Consider the following 27,892-nt stretch of genomic DNA (forward strand, 5'->3'; position numbering starts at 1 on the left):
ATCAACTTCTACTCCAAAAGTTTTGATTTTTTTTTTATCAAAGAAAAACGTTCGATAACGGTTTAAAATCAATTTCTAAAACATTATTAATACAAAATCTTTTGCAAAAAATTATTATCAGCGATTGAAAATTTTCTACTTCATTTTTAATTTTTTAAAATTTCTTTAAAATTACTCTGAGGATTCGGATACCTCGTGCCATGGTTCTTGTGAAATAAGATAGGACAGGAAATCGAGTTTTCTGAATATCTCTCAGCCGACCTATGTTGTAAAGGTTGATGCATGAATGTTCTTTTCGGACCGTAGTTGCTAAGAAGAGGGGGCGGTGGTATGTGGTACTGTTGGAGAGTTCTTTGTTTCGGCACTCAAAGTACAAGAAAGAGGCTTGCTCTGTGGCAGCAGATAGATGGAAGGAGGAAAGTTGAACCAACCATCCAATAGCGCGCAACCTATAAAGAAAGTACTCACTCATTTTTTCTGTTCATAGTTTATCTTAACCCTTTCAACAAAGCTTTAGATTTGGAGGACGATTCAATCAGACGATCAAAAGATCAGGTCCATAGGAGCTTGCATTCGAATCCTTTTCTTTATATATGATGTCACTTCTTTCCTTCTGCTTTTAGTGAAGTTCCGGGCTTGAGTTCAATCCCAAAATCTTCGTTATTATTATTTTTACTCTTGCGGCAGAAGACGGCGATCCAACAACGATGGGTAGCGGCGGGCGATGGCTGGTGGGGGTGGGAACACGTGAGTGAAAGAGTAGGTTTTCGTTATCTGCAGAATAATTGTGTCAAATAGGGTTAGATTGGGGGGTCATAGGCCCTGTGTATTATTATTGCTTAGGTCTGGCCCAACCTGGCTGCTATGAAGCGTTAAATTGATAGATATAAAGGTCCAAACAGTGTTTTTTTCTTTTTTTTGGGTCAAAAGGTCTAAACATTGATTAAGATTTGCAAAGTCAGGTTTTGGACTTTCTGCTTTGCTAATGAAAATTTTCAACTGCCTTTATTGCCCTCATTAACATTAGGCACTGTTCATCGTCTCTTTGAGACAGCCCAAAGGACTCTTTTCTACCAAATTTTCCCTTTGCTTATGGGAACCATTTGCAGATAAGGCTTCCGATTGTCTGATCCATGCTCAGTGGCAGCGTCGACAGTTGCACTGCTGCTCCAGATTTGTTCGTCGCGAGGCTCGCCAAGGTCACACGACCCTAGGATCGCGGTGGCTGGGGTCTGCCGACCTCGAAGCCCTCACCTGGGCTCGCAGCGGCGGCAGCCAAATGTGAGACTCGAGGCTTGTTGTCCTCATCGATGGAGGTGGGGACAGCCGACTTCCTTTCTAGCGTTCTCAACTAATCCCCTGGGGTTGTACCAATCAGTTGAAATTGTCTCTCTTCAACGGAAAAGAAACCCCGTAGTCGGGAAAGAGGAGAACCGACCCCAAGAGTGGACAATTCAAGGGGACAAAACACAAGAAAAAGTAGAAACGGAGGAACAGAACTGTAACTCATTTCAGTTTTGAGTTCTTTACGTTTGCGACGGTCTAGTTCACAAGCACACGTATACTCTTACTAGTGCATAGAAGACCGAAAAGAAATTCGTGTGCTTCTGATTAGAATTTCATCGTGGGTATGTTTCAGAGAGGAAACAAACTAAGACCAGAGGGGAAGAAGGGATCTATGTGGAACATTAAATCTGTGTACAAGTCGAAAAAGACAGAAGAAAGATGAAGAATCCGTGAAGACCCTTAAATCTGCATGCAAGGCGGAGCAGCTGACCCCAACGCAACCTAAGTCGATACAAACCGGCAGCCAAATGCCACCTATATCCTTGCTACCCAGATTTCGGCCATGCTCTCCCAACATGCATCACCGCCTTTTCCCTGCCATGCAATCTCAAAACCCAGTCCATCACAGAATGCAAACTATGAAGCACCAACCAACTTCACAAATTTTGGATGATATTTTGCAATTTCACTATTGCAAGATCTGAACATCACCGATCGACCAAACCATCCATCCCGACTTCATTATTTCACATCTCTTTATACCTTTAACACTGGCCTGAAAAGAGAAAAGGAGGAAAAACAGACGTAAACTTCCTCATGTAATTACATCCTATCTTCCATCACCGTCGCCGCCATATTGTGTAGAATTCCCATTCCAGAAAGAATTTCTATCGCCGAAACGATTATCATCTTCGTCACGCTTCAGAGTATGTATGTTGCTACCGAAAGGGGATGATGTCGGTCTCCTGCTCCCGCCCTCAGCTCTGATTCCCGTAGAAGTGTTCTGATTTGTCGAGGCACGGAGATTTGGTCCTTCCATTCTTGCCAAGTTATTAGGAGGAGGAGTAGGATCTGAAACATCAATGACAATATAAACAAGTGAATACGGTTCTTTTCCAGATCAATTAAGCTATATAAGCAAAATCTAGTCTCAGAAAGCAATGACAGAAACTGCACTGAACCAAAAATTTCTGCTCCCAAAGGACGACATAATGCGCAAAACTTGCCAGGCATGGCACCTATCATTACCATAGCAATTGGCATTCACAGGTAATACTACGGCTCCAGCAAGTACAATCTATGTGCATGACCCACTCAACATAAGCAGCAATCACTTTTACCAAAAAAAAACATAAGCAGCAATCACACATCCATCCAGCAAACTAAAGAAGAGGAGCGCGTCAGTCCGAAAGGTAAGGACCATGAAAGTTCAATGAACTTCATCCATCACTTTAAAAATTTTCCTATGCTAATTAAATTCCAACAATCAATAACAACAAAGCCACAAATAAAATTGACTGCATGAGAAACTGCACATCATATCCAAAAACCATATCCATAATTTACTCATAAATAGCAGGTTCAAGTGTAATCTATCTAGGAACCATCTGGTAAGCAATAATGCTGTTTTGTTGCACTCTGATTTTTCTATGATGCCTCCTCATGGCGCTGATGTACTCGTGGACAATGCTTCCAGTCCTTTCAAATGAATTTCCAGTTTTTTACCGAAAAAATTTGAAGAATCTTGAATGTGCTGACCACATCAATGCCTCATTTTGATGCTTATGCCAGGGCTAGGAACATCTTCTCAAAATCAAACCAAGCCAACACAACAAGATCAATTTCTCGAGATTAGAGAGACTAAGGGTACTGCCATGAGCTATTTAATCCTATGTCGAACCTGATGAGCGGAACGTGCCCCCAAGATAAGAAAGTGGATTCACGTAGGACAAGATTCTTCTCATAATTCCAAAGTACCCTCCATTATTTCCATCAGAAGAATCATCAGTTGGACTTGGTAGGTGCTGGGACAGGGAACCTCCTCTATTATGATTAGTGCCTCTTTCTAGTGGAACCACCATCAATGCTTGTCTACCAACCAGTTGCAGCTCCAACAAAGATCTGTCCAAATCTACATTAACAACATAAAAGCTGCAATGTGAACTTATAAACAGCATTTTAGCTGGAAGAGGACGACATTTTATGGCAAGCACACTGCTGTAAGAGAAAATAAAACCCATGTAAATGAAATAAAAATTACAGGCTAAAAAATTGGCGACAAACCAAACAGGACATTTTAACACTAAAACTTTAGGACTGTGGACATGGATTAGAGACGGCATTGCAGGGAGGCACATGGAATGGAGACACTTCTATTACACTTGAATCCGATCTAATATTTCACAGGCGTTACCACCTTATGATATCCACACACAACGAAAGAAGTGTGTCATCATACCAATAACACTTGTGCTCTCCCTATTAAATAACAATACATGCACTGCTAATGTCTACAGAAATATTAAGACAGTGCACATTAGCACATCCTTTTCAATGCTACTTACCTGACTGGAGGGTAAATCACAAATCTTGTCCCTTAAGTTGAGTAACTAATGAATTCAAGAAGCAGATATTACAATGTCACGTTCAACATAGATATTTCAGATTTCTCTGAGTGCTTACATATCCCAAATGTCAGGTTCTATGATCCTACTATACCAAGTACATCTAGATATTCTTAAGTGTTCCAGAAGGCAGAAACAACAGATCCATCCCTTGACCTCAGGATAATGGCGCCACGATCATCTTGCTATCAACCGTTTCCATGAAGTAACATCCTAGCTGTTGTGTACACAACAGCACTAGGACAGCCATGTTCTTAAACTTAACATCATTCATCACCATGCCACTACTGTTAAGCGGTCCCTCTGGATGGCAAATTACCCCACAAACGAAAAACCAGCACAGGCTGCCCAGACTGAGCCGAAAATTCAACTACCCTTCTTATCACCCCACACTTGAGAAATTAAAACACCCTGGCCAGATTGAAGTGAAAATTCAACTATCATTTCTTACCTAACTGCTTCAGTTTTCAGGTAAAATTGTTTCTAGCCAGATTCAAACTCATGTCTTAGCAAAATGTTCAGATTATCAAACTCAGGAAGACTTGTCCTCCTGGCCCTGTAACATGTCCCAATTCCCTTGATCAATTTCAGTCTTGGGTTGAGGAAACTCCATAATAGCTTTTCACTGATATTTTCTGTGGCCAAATGCTGAGTCATATCTATAGGATTTAACATGCTCCCGCCACCCTATCCTTATTGATTACCATTCTAGACAGAAACCTGTAAAAAATAAATTCCCAGGAAAACTAAGCTTACCCAATTAAATACTTGACTTGAAAGGTAAACCCAACATCAGTAACACTTTTAAGAGACATCATGTGCAGACTCGGCTACGTTTTGCTTACCACTTCTAAGACAAAGCAAGACTCGCGCTTCATAGATGAACCAAGACATACAAGCCAAACAAAGCCAAATCTAGATAAGTGAACGCACTAGAAATAGTTCCTTCATCACAAGAATGTAAGAAATGATGCTTCCAGATAAGCTAAAAGAATCGCTTAGCCAGAAAATAAAGTGATTGACTTGATGAATTAGCCAATCTGATTATCGAGGGGTTCAGAAAAGATCTGCATAATCATACCTTGATCAGTAAATACCTTTCGAGGATATGGAATGGCCAAATTGTAGGAGTTAATGTTACCATCTTGATTTTTGTCCACGTACTCTTTGACCACTCTCAAAGTGCTTGTCACAGAGAACTTGTGTTGAAGACTTATACTGTTGGGCAAGCGGATACTTAAATGGACATCCATTGATTGACTACCACTGGGACGTTTGCAAGTCGCATCAATGTCAACATCCTCCACAGAACGAGGCCTTTCCTGTGATGAAGTTACATTTGATTCGTTAGAGTTTGACTCTGGGAGTTCTGCAATCTCTGATGAGCATTTTGCAGCTTCCTCTGAGACAGAATTTCCCTTTCCAATGTGGGAAAACTTGCAATCATCTGAGTTGTTGCCAAGATCAGACGAGCTAGGATCTCCTGATCCTTTAGCTGCCTCAGCCAAAGAAGATGATTTCTCATCATCAATTTTCTGCCATATCATGACGGATTGTGCATAGCATTAATATGAGGATCGTAATAAATAAACAAACAGGTATACAAAAGGCAACAGCGGAATATAATTTAAACCTCAGCAATGTCTTCACAGCATCTTTTTTCTTCAAGTATCTCAGAGGACACCAAAGGTATTGTATCAGATCCTTGATTGTGCTCGTCAGAAGAAGAATTAGCAGCTGTTCTTGAAGAACTACCTTGCTCTATTGAAGCCGCACTTGATGCATGAGAACCAGATTGTTCAGATTTTCTAGCAGCGAGTGCTGCAGTAAAAACACTAGCGGCTGTTTCCTACAATAGCCAGCAGTAATTATTATTTCATCTAGGCAGTCGAAGTTAATTAATCCAGCCTCACATGGAACAAAAACAAGGATCACAAATTGAATATATGAGTGCACTTGCACATGCATATGTCATGATCAGGAAATTCAATCTTTACCATCCAAAAAACTTCTGCTAAGAGTTTACCAGGAATGATTGACCTATTAATTTGCACATCAAGACATCCTTTTCCACCTTGATAGAAAACTAGTACCCCTCAAGAGAGTGAAAATCTAGAGATGAAGTCAGGATGCAGCTAATAATGATCTAAAGGTGGTCTAATGCCAGTTTTGAAGAGATAGTCAATACTGGCAAAGAACTTAACTGTTAGTGGGTAACATAAATACCTTTCATTGACTAATATATGGCTTCCTTTATGATTGTCTCTTTAATTGTGAATGTTAGATATGATTCTCATAGACCAGGTACTGGAGAACTACATACAAACTAGATGTATCCATAAATCAGGACAAGTGAAAAAAGAACGCACCCAAGTAATTTGACATTTTTCTGTTCCACCCCTATTAATACGTTATCCAAGAGATCAATGATACAGTACAACATGCGGATGAAAAAGGTCAACGATTGTTTCTGGCCCATTAATAGTTTTCATTAAAACACATTTTAAAGATGGCTAAAAGTTCATTGTAGGTTTCAAAGCCAAAGCTCCTGAACATTGCGCCTGAGTTTGTTGCATCATGATGAAGAATGGATTTACCGCACATGATTCAAAAGGAAACAGTTGAAACGATTGCTGAAAGATTTCATGAACTTCCTATGACTGTAATAGGGCATGCAAAGTTACAATCTCATTCCAAAATAACCTGGAACGGGCTTTGTTCATGGGCATCGTCCAAACAGAAAGATAACTAGATATGGAATCAAGAGGGCAACTTATGCGATAAGAAAACTCCTTAGACAAGTCTAATCTCCTCTAATTTTCGCGAAGATATCATGAAGTCAGGATTTTTAAGTCTTTGATATCTCACATGTGGATCAGCTCAAATAAAGACCCAACAAGGGCCTATTTTGGGAATTATTAGGCCAAGAAATTGGCCCAGGCCAAGCTGGGCCCCACACTAAGCATGAGGGCATTCTTCAAACTGCCCATTACTGTAATGTATAGGACAAATTGTTGTTTTCATCCAAGGACCCCTTGGTTTTCAATTCAGTGTTATTAGTGTTTCAACACCACATATTTGAGAACATAGTCCATACATCCAACTTCCATTAGAGTTTCCAACCAGCTTATATGACAAGGCATCCTTTGAGCCTGCCACACAAGAAAATTCTGTTAAAAGCGCTTATGGAAGTGGAATGAATGAACTACTTTTTCCAATACCACTCAGTTCAATGACAAATACCGTCAATCTGAAAAAATGCAGCGTCGCCGGATGCAACACTCAAAAGACAGGAGTATCTAGACAGCTTATTCTTATTATGTATGGTATATTTTATCAATCAGGTCTGGGTGAGTTAGGACAAGCTGAGCCCCAAAGGAGAGCTCGAGATTGCCCATTGAAATTTGTTCTGGATGGACAGAAAAATTTTCCCAACGTAACCAAAAGATGGAGAGGCCTTCCAACCTATAAGTATGCCTTAGTGTTCTCGACATCTCATTCAATTCAAGTGAATACATACTGATAAAGAGTGTAAGATAATCTCGATATTCTGAATTGCACAAGTGCAAAATAGCGTAATTGAAGCCCTCAGCTTTTGGAAAAAAAAAAAAAAAAAGTCCTCAGCTGAACTTTAGAAAATGCAAAAGAGAAAAAACAAATTTTATAAGCAAGACTGTCCATGAAGAAAGATTATGGAAACACTAGCTAGGCTTAAAACCAAAGAGCACTATAAAGGACCACTACTTAGCCAAACCAACTCAATTTTCAAATGTTGGAGGGACTGAGAGTAAGAAGCGATCCTATGAAACAATAAGCTCATGTAGCTCCGAAAATGCCACCCTCATTTTCATTTTGACCTAAATAGTGTTCTTCTATAAACTATGGAAAACAACACTAGGCAATAAGTTCTTTAAAGAGCACCATACTTTTGAAGGATTATACTAAAAGGGTAACTAAAGCAGCAATCAATCATCAAAGAGAGTCTTCACCATAGTAAGAAGGACCGCAGTGGCGTACCTGAACATGTAGACTCAACCATGCCTTCTCAAGACCTAATGCTAGATCTTCAGCACCGATAAATCCCTCTAAACATACAAGAGTAACAAATATCACACGAAAGAATTTCATCAGATAATGCAATTGATACTGGAGAAAAAGATCAGATATAACATACCGTTTTCCCAAAGTTTCACGCCATTATACCCAATGGCTGTAATACAAGGAACAGATCCCTGGGGGTCTGCACAGTTTGATGTAAGGATAGGGTTTTTGCTTAAATAAATGTATGCCACGGTGAAACATTATCTAGGGAGGGATTCAGACTTCTGCAGAAAATGGATAACACTGTGCACATGAACAAAAAACTTCAAACATGGCTAAAAACTTTGGCTAAAAACTTTTCCTCTGCTCATCGTTTGGAAAAAAGGTAAAACTATCTTTTAGAGGGAAAAAAGTGCAGAAAGTGATCAATACATCAATTTGTAAAACCATAAGAACATAGCAGCCATAGTAAGCAAAAAAAAAGAAAACTAAAAACCCAAATAAATGGTTTCAATGGGAAGCATTCCAAGAAAAGGATACATATTTTTGAGAAGTTAGAGGCATCTGTGCTTCCTTCAAGGACATGAAGAAAAATGCAGTACTTGGACAGTGACTCCGACACCTGATTAAGCATCAAAGCACCAACAGTACAATGGGTTAGCCACAAAAAAATTTGAAAGAAAAAGTAGACTGATGGCATGAAAGGGGTTGAGACTACTTAGGGTGCATTCAGTTTGGCTTTGGAAATGGGCTTTGGGGAAATGCAAATAACGTTTGGTAAAAAATGCTTTGAAAAGCAACTTTGGGCTAACTAGTGTTTGGCCCAAAAAAAAAAAAAAAATTATTGCAGAGGGGTTTTGCTACAATATTTCTTTTTTAAATAAAAAAATAAAAAAAAAATGGAAAATCAAACCCTAGGGCTAAAGCCGTCGGTGGAGGCCGCCAGGGGTCAATCAGGTGCTGATTCCACATCTTCACCTGTCATTAGATGATAACACCCTTTGAGCAGTAAACTGTAGAACTTACATGGAAATCCCTCCAGGTAGTTTCTTCCATGCGTGCTGATTCCGCATCTTCACCTGTTATTGGATGAAAAGGTAGGGTCATGTAAACTTAACATCATGTGACTATTGCTGTTAGATTGACATAAGGTCTCCCCTGGACCAACTCTTGCTTTTGAACGAATTTTGAAGAAAGAATATAGCATTGACAAGAAAGAAATACTTTGTACTGATTACAGGGTAAGGAAAAGGGAAAAGCATAGATATAAAATAAATGCAGTGTACACAATCAAGGGAAATTTTACAACGGAAGAGAAGAAAAGAAACTGGGTCCAGGACAACAAGTCATGAGCACATCCATGAGCCAGTAATGTACACAAGAGTCAATCAACTGCTCCCTTTCCTTCAAAGCATAAGTTCAATGGATCTTCCTAGTTCAACTCCTAGATAAAACTAAACAGTACCCACATGCTTTTAATCTTATATCCACAGGATGCACCCCAACCTAGGATTACAAGCAATTGGCATTATAACGACTTGAGGCAACAAGAAAACATTTAGTGAGATCCTAAATGCAAATCAACTGTCCTTATCCACAAATCAATTACAATCGAATAGCCTAGCTGGTGGCGAAAAAGGTCCTGGAATCTTCCCTCTACACAGATATTTGTGCAGCTTACGTACAGCTGCCAGCTAAAAGTCACGGAGACCGTGACATCGCTACATGAAGAATATAGCAGGAAGATAAAAAGGAAGAGACAGAGAATACAAGATGAGGAAATTGAAAGAGGGTCCAAATATGCAGTGGCAAGAATAAAAGAGTCTCAACACCTATCTCAGTTTTATTCATTGCTATTCACAGAGGCAATATGACCTCATTATCAAAGAGCGATTACCTGAAATGTAGACAACAAATAGCTTCCTCTGCACTTTGGCTTCAGAAATTGCTTCTAGTATTGATCCTTTATACGTAAGAGACAAGAGAGACTGCTCCATCTACTTAGAACAGGTAAGAACACATAAATCTCAATTTGTCGAGCGTTAAAAGATACTTAGAACTCTAAACATACTCTTGCAGACATGTGTTAAGAAATTAAAAAAATTCTTGAATAGCTAAGAACTATATTTTGGGGAATGAAAGCTTGTCGAAAAGCAGGAGCATGCAACTTTATATTGAAGCTTGATATCAAAACCAGAAATCACCAACAGAATTAAAAAAGGATGTCTCCTTAACTTTTCAAATCAAGACACCGGCAATCAAACTACAATGAGACAGCAACATCCACGAAATCACAAGTAAAATTCACGGACACATGGACATAGGCATCGAATTATCATATCGGAATCACAAGTAACTCAACCGGACAAGTGACAAACATCCATTTGAGTGCCCATCAATAGAAAACCCTAAAAAGGGAAAGTGGAAAAAAAAAAAACCGAATTGATGACCAATGGAAGTTTATCAGAAGAATCCAGGGACGCAAAGAGAAGATTCCAGGCTGCGAAAGAGTCTATCAACCGAAATTCCATCTGGCCCAAAGAAGATCGAAACAAATACTGAGGAGTGAAATTAGCATCGGATTACCGAAGTGAAATTCAGCAGAGTTGAGGTCGACGCGCAGGAGCAGAGGAAGTCAGGTCAGGGGTGAGTTCTTACTTCTCTTCCTCTTGATGACGATGACGATGGTGACTTAGAGAGAGAAATTTGTCAAGGTGAGAGTCGGCGATGATCATTGTCCTTCGGTCGAAAGCGTGCCTTGCTTTTCTTAACTTTTTAGCTAAAAAATATCCAACCAAATTGCTTTCGACTCTTTCATTTTGGTTATCATGGTAAAGGCAATGTTACCCTGACGTCCGAGGAGTCGCCTTCCTCTATGAAAATGTAAGATTGATAGGTGATCACGATTTTAAATCAATTTGCATGAAATGAGTTCGCTAAATTTCATGATCGAATCCATGGTCTTGCAACACAACATTTTGTATTACCTTTCTATCATTTTGTTCACTAATTTTCTAGTTTTTCTGTCGCCATCTGATTATGGATGCATAATATATATATATATATATATATATGTGCTATTTTCGTCTTCTTGGTATATTTGATTTAAAGGAGTTTTCTTTTAACCGTAAAAAAGATTGAAAAGGGCAATTAATGTGGATAGAATTGAAGATGTCAAGAGTCTTTCACCTTTAACAAAACGATCGAATTGAATTATGACGATTAGTTAAAAATTAGTGAACATCTCACGGCATTTCAAGAATACGTTATTTTTACTTCTACAGCTATGGATTTGCATTTTTATCCAATATGCGAAACGGCATCTAGCATCTGTTGGCGAATGATTCAACAAAATTGTGAAAAAAAAAAATCATATGTAGATTACAACCTTTTTTTTTTTTTCCATAGCGGGGCCTTTTTCTTTTTTTAGAAAAAAACTCAGCTTATTAGCGTCCTCTTCTCTTTTCAGGATTCATTCCATACTAATGAAATTTCACCCAGGTAACGAGAAGGTAAGCGGTATCATAGTTAGGCGTATTTGAAGTCGCACTAAAAATTTAGGGAAATATTTCCTTTTTCTCGGTTGAAAAAGAAGATGAAGGTTGAACGAAAATGATCTAAACAATGGGTAGTGGAAGCAAGTATTTCATCCACAATTTTTATTTTATTTTTCTTTAAAAATGGAAAGAATTGAAGGCTAATGAACTTTTTTTTTTTTGTTTATTTATTATTGCCCCTCACTATTTCTCAAACCTAGCAAGTTAAATAAAAAAAAAACATTTAAGTAAATTTCCCTCCCATGTCATTTCCTTTCAATGCACACATTGAAACAGGAAGACAACATCTTGATACTGTATTACCAAAGTAAAAAGGATGAAACTTGATGCCGTCTTCTTCTCCAAATCCCCACCTTTTAAACCCTAGGAAAGCTTCCCGGGGTTTTAAGGGACTTCTCTGCACATTCCCATTGGAGCATCAAACCAGATATGCGCAGAAGAGGGCTCCAACACCTGCTTCGTCCGTCATCTCCCGTTGCTCTTTCGACTCTCGAGCCTGAGAAGAAGCTGGTCGCTTTCCCTCCTTCACGTGCACTACCCTCGTCCCGCTTTCGCCCCTTTACCTCTCTTGAATTCCCCATACAGTGCTTGCTTGGCTCCCACAATACCAGATTCTTCTCCACCTCATCGCCTGACGATCTCGAAGGTCTGATTCATCCGGACGACCCGGTTTTGGCCGGAGCTTCGCGGGTTGAGGCCTTTTCAGGTGCAGAGTTTGAGTTCCTGCGCGAATCATTGTCGGGTTCGGGGTATGGGGGAGAGTCCTCTGCGCACAATCTTGGTCAACATACCTGTGAAGACGATGCTGTTTTAGTTGCACATGCCGTTGAAAGTTGCAAGGATGGATTTGGTGACGAAACTCAGAAGCCTCTCAGGCAGTTTAGAGAGAAATTAAATCCATATCTGGTGATAAAGGTTTTGAAGATTGTCAAAAACCCCGAATTGGCTGTTAAGTTCTTTATGTGGGCGGGTAGACAAATTGGATACACTCATCCGGTGGTTGTGTATAATGCATTACTGGAAAGACTCGGTTGCAATGATAGTGAGAGAATACCCGACTCGTTTTGGAGAGATATAGGGGTCGAAGATATGGAAATCCTCGGAAAGTTGCTTAATGTTTTGATTCAAAGATGTTGTCGAAATGGATTGTGGAACTTAGCGCTGGAAGAATTAGGGAGGCTTAAGGACTTTGGGTACAGACCAACTCAATCGACGTATAACGCTTTGGTTCAAGTTTTTCTTAAAGCTGATAGGTTAGATACAGCTTATTTAGTTCACAGGGAAATGTCGGACTCAGGGTTTCGTATGGATGGCCATACCTTAGGTTGTTTTGCATATTCCCTCTGCAAGTCAGGGAAGTGGAGGGAAGCCCTCGTGTTGGTTGAGAATGAAGAATTCCTTCCTAACACTGTGCTTTACACAAAAATGATAGCTGGTTTATGTGAGGCTTCGCTTTTTGACGAAGCTATGGTGTTCTTGGATAGGATGCGCTCTAGTTCTTGCGTTCCTAATGTTGTGACATACAATGTTTTGCTTTCTGGGTGTTTGAGGAAAAGACAGTTAGGCAGGTGCAAGAGGATTATCAGTATGATGATTCCCGAGGGTTGTTATCCAGGTCACCAAATATTTGTTTCTCTCGTTCATGCCTTTTGTAATTCGAGGGACTACTCTTATGCATATAAGTTGTTGAAAAAAATGGTTAAATGTGGGTATCGTCCTGGTTATGTGGTCTACAACGTATTGCTTGGTGGATTATGTGGTAATGAGGAATTCCCTGGCTCAGATGTACTAGAATTAGCTGAGCATACTTATAATGAAATGCTGGATGCTGGGGTCGTATTGAACAAAGTAAATGTGGCTAACTTTACTCGTTGTCTATGTGGGGCTGGAAAATTTGAGAAAGCACATGGCATCATTCGCGAGATGATGAGTAAAGGATTTATACCTGATTGTAGCACATACTCCAAAGTGATCAGTTTCTTGTGCGATGCATCCAAGGTTGATAAAGCGTTTACACTGTTCGAAGAGATGAAGAGTAATGGTGTTGTTCCCGATGTCTATACATACACAATTCTGATTGACAATTTTTGTAAGGCTGGACTGATTGAGCAGGCATGTCACTGGTTCGACGAGATGGTGAGAGATGGCTGTGCGCCTAATGTCGTGACTTACACCGCTCTCATCCATGCTCATCTCAAGGCAAAGAAGCTTTCTCCTGCAAATCAACTCTTTGAGTCCATGTTATCTGAAGGTTGCCCTCCTAATGTGGTTACATATACTGCTTTAATTGATGGTCATTGTAAAGCTGGAGAAATTGAAAAGGCATGCCGAATATATTTGAAAATGAGGGGAAATCCAAGTCTCGCCGATATCAATATGTATTTTAGAGTCAGTGAAAATGAATTGGCAGAACCAAATGTTTTCACTTATGGGGCTTTAATTGATGGATTATGCAAGGCTCACAAGGTCAGAGAAGCTCGTGAATTATTAGATGCCATGACAGTGGCAGGCTGTGAACCAAACCAAATTGTCTACGATGCTCTCATAGATGGATTCTGTAAGGTTGGAAAACTTGATGAAGCGCAAGAGGTTTTTGCTAAGATGTCGGAGTCTGGTTATAGTCCCAATGTGTATACATACAGTTCTTTGCTTGACAGATTGTTTAAGGATAAAAGGCTCGATCTTGCTTTAAAAGTTTTAACCAAAATGCTAGAGAACTCTTGCGTTCCTAATGTCGTCACCTACACAGAGATGATTGATGGCCTATGTAAAGTGGGAAAGAATGATGAGGCATATAGACTTCTGGTGATGATGGAGGAAAAGGGTTGTCATCCTAACGTTGTGACATATACAGCAATTATAGATGGTAATGGTAAAGCGGGCAACATCAACAAATGCTTTGAGCTTTTTGAACAGATGCGTTCTAAGGGTTGTGCTCCAAATTTTGTGACTTATGGGGTTTTAATAAACCATTGTTGTGCTGCCGGCCTTCTTGATGATGCTTATAAACTTTTGGATGAGATGAAACTAACATATTGGCCTATGCATGTAGCTGGGTACCGTAAAGTCATTGAAGGTTTTAATCGTGACTTTATAGTTTCTCTTGGGCTTTTAGATGAAATGGGCGCTGGTAATTCGGTGCCTCTTGTTCCGGTCTACAATGTTTTGATAGATAATTTTGTCAAGGCTGGACGATTGGAGGTAGCTTTGGATCTACATGAAGAGATTAGATCATCTTTAATTAGTTTAGCCGGCTACAAAACAGTCTATGCTTCACTTATTGAGAGTCTCTCTCTTGCCGGTAAGGTTGATAAGGCCTTTGAGCTGTATGCAGACTTGATAAAGCAGGGTGATATTCCAAAGTTAAGCACATTTATACACCTCATAAGAGGCCTTGTCAAAGTCAATAAATGGGATGAAGTTCTGCAGCTTTCAGACAGTTTATGCCGGATGGTTTGTCTCTCTCTCTCTCTCTCTCTCTCTCTTCTCATGATGTTGCTTCAATTTTAGGACATGCACGGTTTCTGTTCACTATTTATGCATAGTCCAGATAGTGAAGTGAACTTAGATATCTATCTGTTGCTTCATGAAATCCTATTATGTTATGGTGATGAAACTACCTTGTTGATGTTACTGGACTAATTAGTTTGTTTGAAAAACTTGGTAGTTTTAGAAAAAGAAAGAGCAGCTTTGCTGAACTTTTAGAGCACTGAAGATCTTGGTGATTGGAACATCAAATTTGGTCTATTAATTGTTCGAGCATGCCAAGTTTTATAGTAAATGTCGGTGGGCGGTTCTTACAAATTTCCGATTTGTTCTACACATGTTACTCTCTCCCTCTTTCTCTGTCACATGCACACACACAGAAACGCTAATATCCTTGACATGCATGCGTGCAGACAAAGTAACAAAGAATGTATAGAGCAGCCGCACAAGTTTTAACACAATTGTTGGTTTGATCAGCTGCCTTGATTTTTGTCGTTGGTCTGCCATCCCTTTGTGAACAGTTCTGCTCATCCCTAGTTGTCATATTGGCAGTGTGTAACACCCACTGATATTGTTATTCTGTTGTAGTCTGTTACAGTTGTAATGAGTTGTAATTTGTACGGGCAGAATTGAAGAATGCAATTTGTGTCGATCTGCTCGTAGAATATGTAAACTGTGTCCACCAATGTAGGATTGTCAGTGCTTCAGTGAGATACTTTTTGGTGGAGTTGTCTTTGACCTTCCTATGCTAGGAAATACATGGTTATGTCTACTCATGATGAAAATGTTCTTTTCAAGTCTTCTACCCAAACACATTAGTATACATGTCCTGTAGGCGGTATGTTGCCATTTAATTTTCGAAGCTGTATATTTCAAAACAGTTATAACTTTGTTCGGGATTGTTATGGTGGAAGTCTCTTAAGAAAATTAGTTTCGTATGCATAAAATAACATTGTGGGTAAAATGTCAGAATATTGGTTTTATCATGATCGTGTCATTCCCATGCATACTTAGATGCAATGTTCAAAATTTAATTCCTTGGGGTTTTCATTATTTTCCCCTAATAGGATTTGTTATTTCAATGAAAGATTTTTGTTGAAGCCTGTTATTGCTGTCCTTCAGATACATCATAGCATTTTAATTGTTCAAAGCTTCTGTTCCTACCATTTAAAAAACTTGTTCTCGTATTGTATCTTCCGTCATCACCCAAAATTTATCATCTTCGATCTTTCAAAAACAGCATGTTGTGTGGGTCAAAGATGAAGAAACAGCTGTAAAAGGTTGACGTCACCTACTTTTCTACGGTTTTCTGTTGAACCTACTGGCTCCAGCCTTGTGTGGAAACCCCAGATTTCTGTGGTGTTGGACTGCTGATGATATTATAACCAGGAAAAAGGGTCATGGGTGCAAACCACAAAGCGACTCGATGGAAAAGAAAGGCATACACGGTTAGATCGGTGTCTTTTATCGAGATCGCTGTGCGTACGTAGTCTGCTTAATTTATTCTAATCCTTATGGTTGGCTTTATATCTTTGAGTTTGTTCAATGCTTCCAGTTTCAGTGTCTGGATAGAATATAGTGGTGCCAGGAGTGAATAGTGATTTGCTGATGGAGTGAAAATTCAACATTCCGGCAGTATCAGACTACATTATGCTCTCTCCAGTTACCATCCTATGCTGACCTCTTTGTTTTCTTTTCTCGTTGCGTATCCGGCATCTTAGATACTTATTTTATGCAGCTTGCTTATGCAGCAGTATCTACAGTCTTGCCACTGCTGCAGCATCCAACCGTGACAATGTGCAGGTATATCCTAGCTCACTTTGTGTTGCTTTTGGAATCTGGAAGATTGCTTGCATATATAGCACTCTGCGTTCTGCCAGTTGGACCATTCCCCTATAAAAGACTGCTTTTATTGTTTTATTTGTTGTCTCCTCCTTTTCAGGCTTGGTTTGGGTGACTTGTCGCCGAAGTGAAATCAAAGAATTGCCCAAGTTTGCTAGCAAGTAATAGCAACAGGTTGGGATGTGGTGCAGGAAGTGCCCAGATCATCAGACTGGGCTGGCTCAGATCTACTCCCTCCCTCTACTGAGACATGGATCCGTAGCATGGTGAGAAGGGCCCTTGGACACAGCGCTTACTTTTGGGAAGTTTCTTCAATGCCATGAGAGGGAGCTCTGCCTGGTCGCCTCCACAGGGAATGAACATTAAGAATTAGTAGGAAACTTTCCAGACGGCCATTTGGTTGAAGATGTTTCTGGGGTTAAGGCCATTGTGCAGCTGAGCAAGCTATCATCGCTGAGAAAATCGCAGGGAAGAGGACGTTTCTGTGGCGCCAAGGCTAAGAGCTTCTGTGCTAGGTGACCTTGCAAGAACTGTCCCTGCTTCCTTTCTTGCTTTAATCCTAGTCTTTTGGTGTCTATCCAGTCGTATGGAGGGGTCATTGAAGTATACTTTACTAATTCATTGGGCCCTTCTATGCTTTCCATAGTTGTTCTACTCCCCTCGCTATATTGGATGACGAGGAGGGACGTATTTTTAGTCCCGAGGAAATACAGGGAGCAATCACACACAGGGCGGACAAAGGTCGTGCCTGCTACTTTATCCCTTGAAGCCAAGCCCAAATCAGCAAGAATATTGATATTATATTCCTTTCCGTGGAAAAGTCATATTTGTCCATATATAGTAGAAGTGCCAAAAGTTTCGTACGACGCTCACTTAAGTATCAAATCAAAGAAAAAATGATTACCTAAGCGTTTCGGCCCAAAAAAATTGCATGGATTTTTATAATTAAAAGTTTTAGCTGAGCTGGCATTTCATTTTGAAGACCGGTCCATGTAGACATTTTAAAACGACGTGGAATAATCCAATGTGATGGGATCGTGTAAAACGACGTCTTTCGCTCAAAGTTCTGTTGTTGTTCGCTCGGTCTCTCTCTCTCTCTCTCTCTCTTCGCTACCTCCTTCGCCGTCCTTTTCACTGCTGCCGACGGAGCCGCCTTCTTCACTTCCTTGACTAGTTCGGCGGCCGCGGCGATAGGATCACTGTCGACCCATCCACCTCTTTCTAGAACCAGGCCTCCACAACGCCTACGTCACCCTCCCAGCCCCGAAGCGGGCCATCATCTCTGACCCCACCAACAACTCTGCTGCCAAGTGGGTTGGCCCCTTCGTCTGCGACTACTTCTACATCTTTTGCTTGCCCGCCCCCAATGACCCCAACGTCTGCACCGTCGCTGGCATCGATCTCAATCACAATGACATTTTTGGATATTTCACGGAAGAGCTAGGCCTACGCAGTGACATCGCCCTCTTCCTCCTCAACTCTTGCCTCAGAAGTTCCGGAACTTGAAGCGGCTCTTCGAGTTGGAATCCGAGACGACAAAAGAACTTCAGAGTTGGAAGGTCCATCGACTTGTTCATCTGCATTGGGGGCAAATCGGATAGGGTTTTGATTTGGGATTGTAGTCACTTTTTGGATTTTCAATTTGGGGCAAAACACGTAGACGACATCATTTTAGGCTATATATGCTGATTGGGCACGCCGGCGAACCATGTCGGACAAAGAAATTAATAAGAAAATGGTCATGTCGGATTTACAGGGACCTAGATCGAAATCGACAATTAAGTGATCATATTTTTTTGAGTGACATTTAAGTGACCTGAAAAAAATTATTGGCGATAAAGTGAGCACCGTACGAGATTTTTGGTACTTTCTGCTACTTTTCTCTCCATATATAGATGATTGGTGACATGTCATCCTATTAACCAATTAACTAAATAGATAAGTTCTTTTTCTTTCTTTTTTCAACATTTTATCCGAGTACTTATGACAAATGATTTACATGCGTGTGATTCGGTTCCCTCTTAAAGGACGGGGTCTAAAGGCATTTTGAAAATCACGTAGTCAAGTATGTTTAGTGTAAAAGTATATGAGTATTTTGACGTGTTTTCGGGCGATTTCCGCTGCCATGTTTAGTTATGTTCGGATGCGAAGGGCAGCAACTTCAATACCGGGGGAACAAACATTTTTTTTACTTGCTGCAGAATCTTCAGGGGTTAATCGCAATATGTATTACAAGAAATAATTATCAAAGAAGTCTTAAATTTATTATAATCATACCCATTCATTGCTGAACACTTTTTCTTTTTGGTCAATTCAGTCTCAAAACTTTTACATTTGTGCCAATTCAATCTATCTCGGCCAATTTTAGTGGTCGGCGTTAACGTGGACCCTCTTTTTTTTTTTTTCCAAATATTTTAATAATTTTTTGAATCTTTTATACTTTTTTTTTCTAGAATTAGGGCCGAAACGCTCTCGCTGGCTAGGGTGGGAGCGCGCAGCCCCTCGCCTAGATCTAGTGAGGGCCGCGATACCCTCGCCAATGGCTAGGTGAGGGCACCACAGCCCTCCCCGACCCTAAGTCCAAAAAACTACAAAATAAAACATTGAAAAAGGTGTTAAATTATTATTAGAAAATATCCACGTTAACGTTGACAATATCACGTCGGAGCTGAACGGTCAAAATTGACTGAATTGACATAAATATAAAAGATTTAAGACCGAATTGACACAATCGCAATAGATTAATGCTTTTCGTAATTTTTCCTACATTGATGCTTATTCAAAAATAGTCATAGCACATAGCTTTGTTGCTAAATTATGAGCAAGGGTGTTATGAGCAGTAGCGAGTAACAATGCAGAGAGTTTGAGAAGCAACAAATTCTTGATTCATATAATTTCATCCCCGCTGTACGTCTCTCGTCGTTGGCATAAACCGACTCTCTCTCTCCAAGTCTTGCGGGTCTCACAATGTCGCCAAGCAAAACTGCAATCCCATTGTTTTACCTACAGAATAACACTATCCCCATATTTTACTCCAAGTAATCCAGGTAAAAATTAAGCGAGGCACAAAGTATCGAGGATGGGTGAGCATATGTCACCCGCAAAACCATAGCTGCCATGCGATCAACATACAGAGAAAAACTTCAAACCTGACAGGATGAACATCATTTAGTCACGACACAATCGCAGAGTAATCAATTGAAATTGCCATACTGAGGATCCTCCAAAGCGATACAGGTCAGTGTCGAATGGCATGGCTGAGATACAAAACTTCACCATCCGACTCCCTAATTTACAACAAGTGCTCTCTAGATTATGTGAATCTAGAACCAATTTGAAATGCTAAAGTCTCTTAGTTTCCTCAGATGTCTCTCCATGTCTTGCCTTGTCTTCACCCACTCTTCCCTCTCTATAACTGTGGTGGGATCATCTTTCTCACTCTGAAAGAATGAGAGAAGGATGATGAATTACTCAAATGCACATTCAAAAGGATGATAGTATGCTCTTTCCACTGCACAAATTAAAGCGACAAGACTTAATCCGAGATACTCACAGCATGAATTATCTTGAAGGAGGTCCCATTATCACGTATCACGAGCAAGTCATATTTCCTATCCCTAGTTCTTCCTCCTGGAACTGTGACCTGCAGAATGAAGAACGAGGTAGTAAATATCCTGGCTAGGCATGTGACTGATTAATATAAATAATACTTGCTAGAACTATACTGTTAAACATATCTATTACACACTTGAGAATTCCTTTCCACTTGTCACAGTAGTCTTCTATTTGCCCAAAATTTGTCACAGTACTTGTATTGCCAAGTCGGTGCAAATGGATTCATACTAGAGACGAACTAATGAGATAACCCTTGCCACAACTCAATCTGTGTGCTGGCTTCTGCAAACCCAACCCCCTCTGGCCAAACCCTCCACCCAACTGGGACTCACCTAAAAACGACAAAAAAGGAAGGAAGAAAGCACCCTCCTATACACCTCTATTTACTCAATTTTACAGGGACCATTTTTGTGTTCATTTACAGTGTACGCTCAATTACCTGATATCTGAAATAGCAAATCACGAGTAATCTGAGGAAAAGAAGAATATCTTACAATCACTTTTGCCCTGGTTATTGATTTTGTTTTCGAATCAATCACGTATATCTCCTCAAAGTCAAGAACAAATTCTGGGTCACCCAGCCTCCGATTCCTGTAGTGCTTTGTAAGGAAAACCTGCAGCAGAAGACATAAGTCATGCCATCAATTAAAAGTAATGGTCGTTCACTAGAATAATTATAGTAAAAAAAACAAGAATTCGATAAAATATTATGAAGAACTCCTTCCCGCAAATTTCTGTAAATAAAGAGGTAAGAACAGAAAGGGGAAAATACTATACAACAAGAGGCACACAAACAAGAAGGCAAAACCAGGGAGGATAATCAGGATATAATTTTGTCTGAATTTCGCAGAGAACAGAAAGCATTAACAAATATTTCTTTATACAAGATATTCAAGTGCCGAGGATTCATTTCCTAGGGTACACCATGAGACGTATCACTAAGTATTTTCCGAACCTTGACTCTTCCTTAATCAGACCATCATCTATTTATTCATCTCGCTATGAGGAGGCAAAGACGACCGGTCTTATAAAAGTTTCAGATTAGATTGGGAAGAGAGGCAAATCAGCTAAGATGTCTAATATGATTACCTTGATCAAGCTGAAGATGCCGCTGTTCTCCAACCAATAACAGATAAATAAAGACGAAAAAGGTCTGAATGAATCAGATTTCTGAAAAATCTCATTGTCTAAATACTGCATTCCCCCTAGAATCTCAATATTATGTGCTCTTCCATAATTTCACTCTTTACCTCTATTTGTTTGATCAGAAGGTTATCGTTAAGTGCATTGCAGTACAGAAGAAATGCTAGATTGTAAAAGAGTGCATGTCAATATTGGAATAAATGACAAATAGTTAACTAGAGGTAATACAATCAAAGGTAATTAAAACACGGTTTCCTTCCAGCATGTTACCTTTGTGATCTCCCTCTCAGACTTATACATAGGATCTCGGGGTGCATCAATGGGTGGCTCGGTGACATTGTAGCATCCATAGTCGCTCATTGCACATCGAATGTACTGCGAATTGGACGTAGAACAAAAACACATATCCGTGTAATCAGCACAAGACCTCCCAAACATCGCGATGCGTTCTATCTCAAGCACAAGACTTTGCCAATCAAGGAAATTACAGAGTCTAGTGATTGAATTAGGCATATATTGTAGTTCAGCCATTCAAGTGACAATTTCACATCCATACCGCATAAGTAGAAAAAGTAAACTCTGAGAAGCTAAATTACCTTTTGAGGCATCCGTGCGAGCACTTTAGGAATCGCATAAACATCAGTGTCTGGAGGAGTTACATACATCTGCGGAAATGATAAAAGTTACTCCTCATTTCTTGAACAAGCTCGATTCAACCAGAGAGGGAGAGAGTTAACAGACCTCTCTGAAATCATAGACATCGTTATCTGGGTCGGGAGGCTTCCGGATGAAGAAATCACAGTCAAGCAAGCTGATCTTGTGAAACTCATCCTCGTTGATCCTGTAATCGACCACCATCTCGGAGTCCCAACCCTGTATGGAGACGAAGCTCTTGCTGTGGACCATGGCAATGTCGTCGTCGCCGTCACCGGAGCCGGAAGCCGCGGCGAGGGAGGAGGCCATGGCGAGAGGGTCGTACTCGACCTCGAAATCCTTCTTGTTGTCGACCTCCTCGACCTCGTCCTCGTCCATGTCGTAGTCGTCGGGGCCTCCGCCGTCGGCATCGCCGTCGTCGACGCGCACGAGGAAGGGGCTCTGCCTCGCATGCCTCATGTAAATGAGACGTGGAGTGAGGTTCGGGAGGGAGAGGAACGGAGAGGCCGTGGCCACGACGGAGGTGGGGACGGCGAGGGAGGGGAGTTTGGCGGCGGCGAGAGGCGGAGGAGGGCGCAGGAGCGTGGTGGTGGTGGTCATGGTGATAGACGGAGTGGGAGGTTTTGGATGGGTTTTTGCCTTTCTCTTGTTTGCAGAGGATATAGCACTGTTTTCATTTTTCAAAAGTAGCCCCATCTTTTAATTTTATCTCAAAAAAGACCTCACAAAGTAAACTTCCTTTCAATTATAACCCAACCGTCAAACAATCATTTCCTTCCATATCAAACGCTCAGATCTACAGACATGGCATGTTCGTTTTTCTTCTGCACGTAATTTCATTTCACCAGCTGCAATTCTAATTTTCCAAAATGGTAATTATGTCCCTTTAGCTTCTCTGGAAACCAACGATCGGTCGATACATGCCGGAATATTGTTCTTTTTATGCTACATTTTCTATGCATCAAACAAGTCCGGGGGCGACATCGGCTCTGCCGCAAGGAACTTTCTTAAGTTGCTTGGACGATTAACAATGTGCTCTGGTTCATCACAGGAAACGGAACTGCTAAACCCTGTCGAGATGGCAGAGCGGTGGAGATGCTGATCGCGTTTCCTACGCTAGAAACGCAAAAAACAAACTTAGACCAAGGAAGGTAAATCAAGGTTTAAGCGCCGCCCAGTTCGCGATGTAAAGTATCGGCCCGTGACACGTTCTCCTAACATTGATTCATTCGGGACGTTGATACAGTCAGGATGTTCCTTTGCATTTGCCAGCCAACATCAGTGATCAGCAACTTCTTGGCATTTGATGCCTCTGGGAATCAGTACCTTCCCGGACACACTGCCAGTAGCTTCCTCTCAAAAACTCAGAAACAGATGCACCTAAACGAGGTAATGTCTCTAGGCCTATAAATGATACAGATGCTTTAATTCGAGTACGCGATACAAAAATGACTCACGAACTTATCTGTTCGGAATTGTCGACGAGAAGAACCTTTTGAGGATGGTATGGCCCGTTCTCGCTGTGAAATACCTTGCCATTCCACCTCATTCGATCCACCATATCTTTCACTTTGACAATTATGTCAACATGATCCCTTATGATCAGCGCACCTTCAGGGCGAAGAATCCGATAAATCTCGAGGAGGATGTCAAGAATGTCACACCTGCATATGGCATCATAATATTAGAAGCACTATAACGCAATCTTCTTTCTTGTGTCCTATCCGTTTCAATGCACCAAAAAGAGATGATGACGTCCCTAACCTATTTCATGCCATACCATTTACCACCCATAAACTGGATTGACTAGAAACAACCACTGGTACACGCTGCACAATGCATGGCTTCTGTGGGAATGAAAGTAGATGAAAATTGTATGCCTCTAAATAACAGGCAGAGATAATGAACCAGAGACTAGCATGTCATGGATGCTAGATTCAGTGCAAAAGTGCTCCGCAATACGTCAAGCAACAGTCATCCTGCTTCGTTTCCTAATTTTTCGTACTTTTGGTTCATGAGTAACATCTAACTCCAAGTACCTCAAAAAGAGCAGAGACAGAGCTGAACTGCTTACTTGTGTATGTACACGCTGAACAGACCATTGGCATGAATCAAATCATAAGTCCGAGGATATGTAGAGAAGGCCTCGCACCTGCAAGCATATATTTTCTACGGCAATTTAGTCACTAAATTATAATCAAGAGATAAATGATTCTTAACTGGTGTCGCAAGAGCATTTCTTATGTCAAATCACATTAAGTTCAGTGGTCTCTACTCAGAGACCAGAAAAGGCGAGATCTCGAATAAATCATGGAAATTTCCAGGTCTATTAGAGAAAAGAGGGAAAACACATCTACACTCATATGCAAGTCTCAACAGCTCTTACCAGTTCATGTATGTTCCAATAAGGCCACGCTCATAGATAATGCCGAGTGTATTATTCTTCGCATCGTATGGGACAACATTCATCACCCAAACTGGATACTTAGCCAGTGCAGCAGCAAATCCTCCAAGGCCAGCATTCATATCAATGGCATTTCTATATTTCCTTCGGGCAAGGGATTTGAGGATTATCTTGTAATAAGAAACTCTCTTTTTCCATAACTGATTATCTTCATTGAAGGCCTTAGCTGCAATTCGTTCTTTCATCTCACTTCTAGTCCTTGGAGGAGCAGTATTTAATCTTTTCGGCCATTTCTCAAGGGTACCGCCTGATGTCTCATGGATGTTGTTGACTTTCGGCAGAGGGGTGATGCATTTTTCTAGCTTCGTGTACCTTTGGAGAAAAATAGAATAAGCATGGACCAGAAAATTGTCAGATACAGCAGATAAACGTATGAAATTGCCATTTTCGTCCATGCTCTCATACCATCCATATAAGTACAGAACTTACAATCAGAACACCAGTCAGACCATAAAAATAAATGCGTGTATCATCAAAAACGTAATTTGCTTTTGCATGAATGAATAGATCATCTGCAACTTGTGAGATGTCTATCGGTTGAACATTTTATGTTGTGCATTTTTTCCTTTTTTGCTCAGCCAAATGAGATATCAATTAGTTTATCATCAGAAGCGTGCTGCCCGCAAGGGGCAGCACATTGAATTGCCAAATGACAATGGGCATTTTACTATAGCGTTGATCAAGAGCAAAGAATGAGGTCTTTCAAGTTTAGGCTAGAAGAGTAAACTATAAGGTATGAGCTGAAGAAACTCACCAACCAGCATCCGGATTACCGAGAGCACATAACTTGGGCGATTTCCAAGCCTTCAACTTTTGAATGCAATGCACGTGGTTGGTAGGCTTTCTCCAAACGGCAATGGGTCCCCTTTCAGCAATCTTCTTCCAACACAGCCTCTTGGCAAGATCTTCCAGACCAATTTGCTCATTTTCCAACTCCTTAGCCTCTCTTTGCCAACCCTTGTAGCTGGTCCTCCAACTTATAGGTGGTCCAGATAACACCCAATAACCACCGGGGCGCAGCACCCTGTCGATTTCCATCAGATATTGTCCATCTAGAGATTGTCACATTGCAGGCAACAGCACAGAATGAACAATTGGAGTATAGAATTGTATGAACAAATGGCATGCGAGAGGATTATTTTGAAGCCCCAGATACAACAGAGAATCTCAGTATTTTAGTGGAAAGAAGACTATTCCATCCTGCTACCACTTGCATGGATGTTGAAACCGTCTGGCACCCTTAGATAAAAGTGACGTGCAGAAAACACAGAACAAAGGTTGAGGAACAGATCATTTGAGTGAAGGGAGTACAGAGCTACAGATTCACAAAGTGCTATGATTCATCACTAATAGTAGACAATACGAAGTCCCTGGGATAAGAGTGACGTGTAGAAAACAGAGAACAAAGGGTGAAGAACAGATTGTTTTTTAGTAAAGAGAGTACAAAGCTATCGATACACGGAGTGCTATGATTCATCACTCATAGTATTCAGTAGCAGTAAAGAATCCAGTCCAGTTCTCCCCATAAAATTGTGATTTCCACTAGAAGAATTCAACATAACCAAAATTAAAAAGCATTTCTAGAGAAGATGCAAAAATTCGAAAGACGAAGGGCAACATTTTATGCCGGTTCTACTATGTCTTCTTATATTAATGGAAAAATCCAATTGCTTCTGCTCCAAAGTCCAAAATAGGGAACAAAGGAGTTTAGTTCCAATGTAAGCAGAGGATGTAAGGATGAGTACCATAATTAGTCCATGGAACAAGACAGCGAGAACAGTGAGCCATATCGAAAGATCTTGATGGGTACGGTAATCTGTAGGTGCTTAGTATGCCGAGCATCGCTGGAAGTCCTCTCTCCAGGGCAAATTGTACTTGGGCTTCGTGTATGTCTACTGGAGCAATGGACATAGTGATGATGTTGAGATCCAACAGAGAAGCTCCAAAGCTTGCAACCTGCGGGAATTCAAAGCATTCAGTGGGATTTTGAAGAGCAGACAAGAACAACAAAGTTAAGAAGCAATTTGATTACACCAGTAAAATGTGCGCAAGCTACCAATTTAGAAAGGTGTTATCCTACTCAGAGCCATTTCCACAGTAGACAAGCATTTTATACTTCAAAACCGGTCCGAACAGGGCAAATACTAAAAATGGATTGTAGAGACAGCGTAACTGAAGCATATATTGATCACTAATCAACTTGCTAAACGAAGGAGAGCTCAAAGTATAATGTAATCAACGGAAAGCAGAAGCACAAAGCAGAGAAACTCCGACTAGGAAGCATGAAACTTTTTTGCACACCTACCCCACAACCGACATCAAGAACAGTCCTTATAGCCCCGGACTTCAAAGGCACGACCCGCTTAATCAAATCGACATAACCCTTGGCGCCCATCGGGAACGAAGTCCCTCCACCAGGGAAGAAGAAGCGGTCGCCCTCCAACTTGACCCAGTTCTGAGTCTTCTTGTAGAGGATGAGCCTAGGGAAAGGCACGTTCTTGAACCAGGCATAGTCTCTGCTCTTAGGCCATGGAAAGGGGGTTCTGTAGCCCACCGGCCTCGGGACCAGACACCGGAGTCGCTCATGGGTCTCGGGGCAGTGCCTCTCCCTGTGGAAGAACCTCTCAATGGCGAATCTCTTTTGCCTCGACGGGTCGTGGCAGGGGCAGTAGTTGGTGTAGTTCTTGGGGCAGGGGGCCAAGAAATGGGCGGCCTTTTCTCGAGGGGGAGGGAGAGGGATGGAGTGGTGAGGCTCGAAGTCAAGGGGCCGCCTTGGAGAGAGAGCGGACTGGTGGATGGAGGTGAAGTTGATTGGAAGAGGAAGGCAGGGAGAGGGCGACGGCAAGTGGGGAGCTTGTAGGGGAGGAGAAATGGTGATGGAGTACTTGGTGTAAGAGCCAAGAAGGAAGAAGAGAGAGCAGAGGAGAGAGACGGCGAGCAACTTCATTAATGGCGTTGGAGATGGAGGAGTTGCCATGTGCAATGCTGCTCTGCTGCTAGTGATTGAGCTCAGAAGCTGCCGGTGCCTGCCGGTGGGAAAGTTCATCGAGATTGGTGCACTCTTTTTCCCTTTTATCTTCAATCACTCTTTTGCTCCTGGGAGTGGGGATTACCAAGGTCAATAAAAATCCAAAGAAGAGCACGGATCCCCATGTGGGCTTTGGGCGGTGCGGGGTCCT

At 41.1% G+C, this 27,892-nt stretch overlaps 4 protein-coding genes across 7 annotated transcripts; 1 reads left to right on the forward strand and 3 right to left on the reverse strand.

Annotated features, from left to right (window-relative positions):
- Positions 1–1,942: 1,942 nt before the first annotated feature.
- LOC115739306 (plant UBX domain-containing protein 11) lies at positions 1,943–10,677 on the reverse strand. 2 transcript variants are annotated; one of them, XM_030672332.2, is made up of 10 exons: positions 10,539–10,677; positions 9,850–9,949; positions 8,979–9,031; positions 8,493–8,574; positions 8,086–8,151; positions 7,929–7,996; positions 5,545–5,760; positions 4,993–5,446; positions 3,188–3,418; positions 1,943–2,358 (listed from the first exon to the last, which is right to left on the reverse strand). In XM_030672332.2, the coding sequence occupies exons 2-10, from the start codon at positions 9,947–9,949 to the stop codon at positions 2,117–2,119; spliced, it is 1,512 nt and encodes a 503-aa protein (XP_030528192.2). In that variant the 5' UTR covers positions 10,539–10,677; the 3' UTR covers positions 1,943–2,116. The 2 variants fall into 2 exon arrangements, with proteins under 2 accessions (XP_030528192.2, XP_048127511.1); XM_048271554.1 differs by having other exon boundaries at positions 9,850–9,952.
- A 1,109-nt stretch (positions 10,678–11,786) lies between these two features.
- LOC115739194 (pentatricopeptide repeat-containing protein At1g06710, mitochondrial) lies at positions 11,787–17,431 on the forward strand. 3 transcript variants are annotated; one of them, XR_004015198.2, is made up of 3 exons: positions 11,787–14,962; positions 16,236–16,481; positions 16,750–17,431. XR_004015198.2 is itself a non-coding variant. In XM_030672193.2 (2 exons), exons 1-2 carry the CDS (start codon positions 11,939–11,941, stop codon positions 16,278–16,280), a joined length of 3,069 nt encoding a protein of 1,022 aa, XP_030528053.1. In that variant the 5' UTR covers positions 11,787–11,938; the 3' UTR covers positions 16,281–17,431. The 3 variants fall into 3 exon arrangements, 1 of the variants encoding a protein (XP_030528053.1); XR_007196744.1 differs by having other exon boundaries at positions 16,236–16,443; positions 16,551–17,431; XM_030672193.2 differs by having other exon boundaries at positions 16,236–17,431.
- Positions 17,432–20,004: 2,573 nt separating this feature from the next.
- Positions 20,005–23,000, reverse strand: LOC115739157 (PLASTID TRANSCRIPTIONALLY ACTIVE protein 6, chloroplastic). The gene is made up of 6 exons (XM_030672121.2): positions 22,337–23,000; positions 22,192–22,260; positions 21,866–21,970; positions 20,947–21,066; positions 20,391–20,480; positions 20,005–20,277 (listed from the first exon to the last, which is right to left on the reverse strand). The coding sequence occupies exons 1-6, from the start codon at positions 22,943–22,945 to the stop codon at positions 20,161–20,163; spliced, it is 1,110 nt and encodes a 369-aa protein (XP_030527981.2). The 5' UTR covers positions 22,946–23,000; the 3' UTR covers positions 20,005–20,160.
- Positions 23,001–23,486: 486 nt separating this feature from the next.
- LOC115739156 (probable methyltransferase PMT19) lies at positions 23,487–27,734 on the reverse strand. Its single transcript, XM_030672120.2, has 6 exons — positions 27,019–27,734; positions 26,459–26,669; positions 25,468–25,765; positions 24,636–25,025; positions 24,324–24,401; positions 23,487–23,913 (listed from the first exon to the last, which is right to left on the reverse strand). The coding sequence occupies exons 1-6, from the start codon at positions 27,688–27,690 to the stop codon at positions 23,703–23,705; spliced, it is 1,860 nt and encodes a 619-aa protein (XP_030527980.1). The 5' UTR covers positions 27,691–27,734; the 3' UTR covers positions 23,487–23,702.
- Positions 27,735–27,892: the final 158 nt, after the last annotated feature.

The sequence above is a fragment of the Rhodamnia argentea genome, chromosome 10 (assembly GCF_020921035.1).
Source record: "Rhodamnia argentea isolate NSW1041297 chromosome 10, ASM2092103v1, whole genome shotgun sequence".
NCBI lineage: Eukaryota > Viridiplantae > Streptophyta > Magnoliopsida > Myrtales > Myrtaceae > Rhodamnia > Rhodamnia argentea.